Here is a 5,594-nt window from a genome sequence, read left to right as displayed (position 1 = left end):
GAGAGAGGATAGAGAGAGAGAGAGAGAGAAAGAGAAAAAGAGAGAGAAAGAGATGAATGCCGAATTTTAACGGAAATTTTATGCGTCCATTTCAAAGTATCTTCTTAGTGCCTTTCCTCTTCTCCACTATTTTACGTTTATTGATTTTGTTGACTATTAAAAATCATTTTCATACACAATTCCTTCATCACCGATGGCAGTATAATAGTACTAATATTAGTATAGTAATAGTAGTACAAATGAACAGTGCTCATCGTAATTCGCAAGCGCTTTTGGTTCACTTAAGCCATTGAGTCACTTTGCGCCAAATGTATACACATACAAATGCACACACATACATACACACATACAGACAAAACAGACATACACACACACACATACACATACACAGATGGACAGACAAACACATACACACACACACACAGATATACACATATACGCACACATATATATATGCATGCATATGTACAGTACATACCGATATACCGTACTCAAAAGAACGTTTAATAATGGCTGTAGGATGATTCGGCTCATACAATGTTCACCCACCCATTGACCAAAGTAGCCACCAGTCTCCGTCCACTAAATTTCCAAGTTCCTGGAACGTCCCTATCTTACCACTGAACTGAACAATTCAATGAGAGAACGCTCTTCACATCTGTTCATTCTTTGCTCTCTCCTTCTCTCTCTCTTTCTCTCTCTCCCTCTCTCTCTCTTCCTTTATATTTTACACATTTCATATTTTGATTTATTCCTTTCCATATGTTTGGTTATATATTGATGATAGCAATAAGATGAGATGTTAATAGGAGGAGGAAGATAGCAGTGATGATATGTGATAGAAGGATGATAAAAAGTGATTAGAAAGGATGAGCATGCTTCAAATTGTCACATTCATCTCTCTTCTCATCTTTCATATTTAAATTTAAATTTAAAGATTCACAATTTTAATTTAAACAACAACAGCAACAACAACAATAATATCTATTTTTAAGCTTATCAGTAAATCATTTTATATTAAAACATATCAGTGATAAATTGGAAAATAAGAAAGGTTAAATTGAGCAAGTTGCAAATATAAACGCCTGTCTCATTGTGTTTTCTGTATGATAATGATAAATGATAATGAAAATGTTTTAGAAACAACCAAAACGATTGACCGTTGTGCTGTTTGCGGTGATTTAGCAACTGGTTTCCATTATGAAGTTGCCAGTTGCAATGGATGGTTAGCATTTTTAGTTAATTGTATCAATTTCAATTCTTATCAGATCGATTTATCATAAAAGTCTTATCAAAATTATTAAAATTCACATTTTTCTTTAAACTTTCTTCTAGCAGTTACAGTTACTTTCTATGGCTAATCATTAAATCATTAACTAAATTACTCTACAAATAGAAAAAAAAATTTTTGAATAAATCATACATTAATGAGGTTAACAGTGTACCTTATTCCTTAAATGGAACTACTGATTCGTTATCAACAAGATAAATTTAAATTAATTGAACTCTTTTAGTTTATTCTCTTGCAAAATATTACAGATTTATTCATTTTAAATTCTCATCAAAAAGAAATAATCAACATATGCAAATATGAAATAAATATATTTTTGAGAAGAAAATACAATTCAAAATTAATAAAGTGAATGTTAATTTATTACGTAACTCTGGAATTGCACCATGATATAATGTATACGACATGTAGATGATATTGTGCGACATATAGTAATAGTCTGCGACATATGATAACACTGATTGCGAGAAATAGCTTTCCACTATGAAATTTAATTTTGCCGGACTGATTTTGCAGTAAAACATTCTTCCGACGTACTTTGGTTTCCAATCGAACTTATAAATGCCACAAAAGTGGTAATTGCACATTTGATAAAGGTACGTTTAATTCATTCACCATTCAAGCCCATTAAAAGTACATTAAAATATGGTCTAGTCATCATTGTGATCCAAACATTTGCATATCATTTTTATCACTCATCTTTCAAATTTCTGAATCATTTTTTAAAAGTTTATCTTCCATATGACATCATAGCTTTTAACTAAGCCTATTTTTCCGTAGAAGTTTGAACGAAACAAAGATTTCATGAAAATGATTTAAATTGTTTAAAGTAGTCAAATAGCAAACATTAGAGGAGTTGACACTTTAGTCCTATTCAACTTACCATTTTATTAAATATCCAGGCATGTTATGCCTCCAATCAATTTCTTTAAAAATTAATGTTTTTGGCGAAATTTCGGTAAATTTTCGAAACATAGGAATTCATTATTGCAAAAGAAAGAAAAAAGAATTTTTTCAAATTAATTTTCCAGTTAAGATTTAGAAAATCGTTTTAAAAAATTTATCATTGTGAAGGCATAATACGTGTGTGATCTACAATGTTTTAAATTTCAATTTTGATTCGATTTCAAATTATTTCAACTTTCAAATCTAATCAAATTTGATACCAACAAATTTAGATATGAGATGTGCATGTCGAGCATGCAGGTTTGATAAGTGTATCGCAGTTGGTATGAATCCAAAAGGTTATTTTTTTTTATTTTTATTTCCAATATTATTCATTTCTAATGGCCTTGAATGTATTATTATTTTGTCCCCAAACGTCAATAATCGATGATGAAATAGTTTAATAGGAATGGAATTTAGTTTTTTTTTTTGCGATTTTCGCAAAAAATGCTTTTGAAATTTCATTTCAGCAATTCAATGTAATCGTACTGGACGCATATCATCACCACAAGAAGCTCCAGCTTCATCTACCTCATCGTATGCTTCTTTTGAATCTGATATACCTCAACAACAAGTCTCTATTTCAAGTAGTGTCAAGAATGAGCTCTACTGTCTACTTCCTCAGAATGCAGATACCAATCGTAAACGTTTGTCAACAAGTCCAGATAGTGAGTCAGCATCTAAACGAGCTTACACCATTTCTGCACTTCTTGATTTCCCTAAATCTGAAGGCATATCAACTACAGATGAAAATTCTAGGTGAATTTTTTTCTTTTAGATGTTTAAATGGGCTCAAATTGATATAATATATATACCTCAACAGCAAGTCTCTATTTCAAGTAGTGTGAAGAATGAGCTCTACTGTCTACTTCTTCAGAATGTAGATACCAATCGTAAATTTTATGCCGTCTTTCAATTCACCATAGGAATGCCTGCTAGGTGATATGATACAGATGGACTGAATTGCATATGCTGTCATGCCGGAATGACAGTTTGATTTCTTACTAAAATAGCCGTTAACAAAATCAAAGTTAGAAGATGAGTGATATTGAAAGAACAGGCGGTAAGATATGTGAGATGATAAGAAATGACATGGAAAAGAAGTAAATTGGGAAAGTTAAAGAGAGGAAAGAAAGTTGCTTTTATATTATTTCTAACTGAAAGGCTAAAATTAGTGTTTGTAGATTCAGATGTTCAAAGACAAATATGGCATCATCATCAATCACTTCAAATATTACCTCTAGTATTCGTGATACCATCCGAAAGCATTGCTCCATCTCGGAGAAACATGAACAAGTTAGTCATCAGGTTTCTTTGTAAAATAAATATTTTCTATTGCTTTTGAAACTTAAGTTCACGAAATTTTAAGACGCTGTTGAACGAATTTTAATTTAACCTGTAAATGACCTGGCGATGTTCACATCAAAGATTAATTGCTGTTTCCATCGCAAAATTTTATTCAAAAATGTTTACTTTTACAGTTGATTTCGCGTCTTATTCGTGCACAAGAAATTATCAGTGAAGTGTTAGATCCGGAAAAATGTGACACTTCCATTTCGATCCTTGACTTGCTGACACGACCATCGATCGTGTCAGCTTCATCTCGGGTCAACTATGTTGATGACAAAGTAAGTCCAAAAGTGTTTCAAACGTCAAAATATCGCCAAAATGAGTAAAAAAAAAATAAGAAATTGTTTATATTCTTGCTGCTTTTTTAATGCCTGAACTTCCTGAGTATAGATTTCTTGAAGTGGAATTTTAAATCTTGCCAAAATTTTTGAACATTTTTGTGACCCGTAACTAAATGAACTCCCTTTTCCTGAACTTCTCTTTCCAGTCAATTAAAGAATTATTGACCTGTCCGAAGATTTTTTCCTTTCTGATCCTTGCCCAAAAATCTTTCCAATTAATTTTATTGTTCTTTTTAAATATACAGTTCATTAAACTGCTCTCTGTAACACTGTATTATTTAGCAACAGAAACAGTACAACAGTGGTCCGGGAGTGGTGCTAAATCAAAAGCTAGAGATTACAGTAGAATATGCCAAAACATTTGAATCATTCCAATGGATGCCAATTCAGGATAAGGTTCCTTCATTTAATTTAGACTTGTAGCAGGATGAAAAACCGTTTCTTATAACTCCTTTGTTTTATTTTGCTTATGATAATAATTGAATTATTACTTCCTTGTTATAGGTATTACTGTTACGTGATGTTGTATTTGTGTTAGTCTTATTGGAAACTGCTTACAAAAGGTCTATTTCCAAGAGCGCATCTGTACTGAATCATAGAAATCAAAGAGAAAGCCAGTAAGGTTTTTTTTGAGATCGTAATTTCAGCAAAATGAAATTGAGGGAAATATTCAAAGTGTTCAAGTTAGAACACAGTTGCTCTTCTTTCATTTGATAATTGAACAGGTCAATCGATGAAAATACCGGAATTTCAATGATAATAGAAAGTTTTAACAGAGCAAAGTTGGATAAGAAGGAGTTTTTGTTACTCAAAGCAATCGCTTTTATGCATTCTGGTATGTTTTAGCATAATGATTGCTAATTTTATCAGCCATTATCAAAATGTAGTTTAAAATACTGTGGATCATACCTATTCAGTTCCGTTTTTTTACTGTTCTATATTTATTGAAATATCACTTGAAAACCATGTAGCTGAATGACGTTTCCTGTCGAAAATCTAATTTTCAATCCAATTCTATTTCAGTAATTTTTATTCTAAATTACTATTAATTCTTCATCGTTAGAAAAATTACCAACTCTTTCTTGAAATGCCAAATTTTCGCCTCGCAAATTTTACTAAAATTAATTCAACAAAAAATTTTCAGAATGCTCTGGTTTATCACCAAACAGTTATAGGCAACTATCATGTCAACGACAGCTAATTTTGGATACCTTATTTAATTATATGATGTCCAAGTATGCTTTTATATTTTTTGCCTAAGTCTTGAAAATGTCAAGAAAAACTTCTAACTCCAAGCTTAATTAGTCATTCGCCTCAAGTTATAGACATGACAAACATGGTCCAGTACGTTTCGGTCATGCGTTATCGGTGCTTTGGTCCGTATATGAGGCAACAAATTCTTATGTGGAAAGCTTAATGGATATGGATTTAAAGCCGCTCACTACCGAGTTACTAGCTAATAAATTGCCAGAACTTCTAACATAACCTGTACATTTTGTATATGAGCCTCTCTCTTTTTTAATTCCCTTTTAATTTTATTAATTTCATCATGGTATTTCAACCAACGGTCATTCAAAGCGTGAAATATATATATATATATATATATATATATATATATATATATATATATATATATATATATATATATATATATATATATATATATA

The 5,594-nt window shown here is 31.1% G+C and overlaps 1 protein-coding gene across 1 annotated transcript in view; it reads left to right on the top strand.

Annotated features, from left to right (window-relative positions):
- LOAG_16377 (hypothetical protein) overlaps nucleotides 1-5,509 on the top strand; it is an 8,292-nt gene extending 2,783 nt beyond the window's left edge. Inside the window, exons 3-13 of the mRNA XM_020449031.1 lie at nucleotides 1,141-1,225; nucleotides 1,808-1,887; nucleotides 2,470-2,535; nucleotides 2,707-2,995; nucleotides 3,421-3,532; nucleotides 3,718-3,864; nucleotides 4,210-4,323; nucleotides 4,432-4,544; nucleotides 4,653-4,762; nucleotides 5,072-5,162; nucleotides 5,253-5,509. Coding sequence (XP_020307484.1) covers nucleotides 1,141-1,225; nucleotides 1,808-1,887; nucleotides 2,470-2,535; nucleotides 2,707-2,995; nucleotides 3,421-3,532; nucleotides 3,718-3,864; nucleotides 4,210-4,323; nucleotides 4,432-4,544; nucleotides 4,653-4,762; nucleotides 5,072-5,162; nucleotides 5,253-5,412 — 1,367 coding nt within the window. The 3' untranslated portion in view covers nucleotides 5,413-5,509. The remainder of the gene's footprint in view (nucleotides 1-1,140; nucleotides 1,226-1,807; nucleotides 1,888-2,469; nucleotides 2,536-2,706; nucleotides 2,996-3,420; nucleotides 3,533-3,717; nucleotides 3,865-4,209; nucleotides 4,324-4,431; nucleotides 4,545-4,652; nucleotides 4,763-5,071; nucleotides 5,163-5,252) is intronic.
- Nucleotides 5,510-5,594: the final 85 nt, after the last annotated feature.

This window comes from Loa loa (genome assembly GCF_000183805.2).
Source record: "Loa loa unplaced genomic scaffold supercont3.2, whole genome shotgun sequence".
NCBI lineage: Eukaryota > Metazoa > Nematoda > Chromadorea > Rhabditida > Onchocercidae > Loa > Loa loa.
The sequence above is the reverse complement of the archived record's forward strand: the minus strand, read 5'-3'. Positions and strand labels throughout refer to the sequence as shown.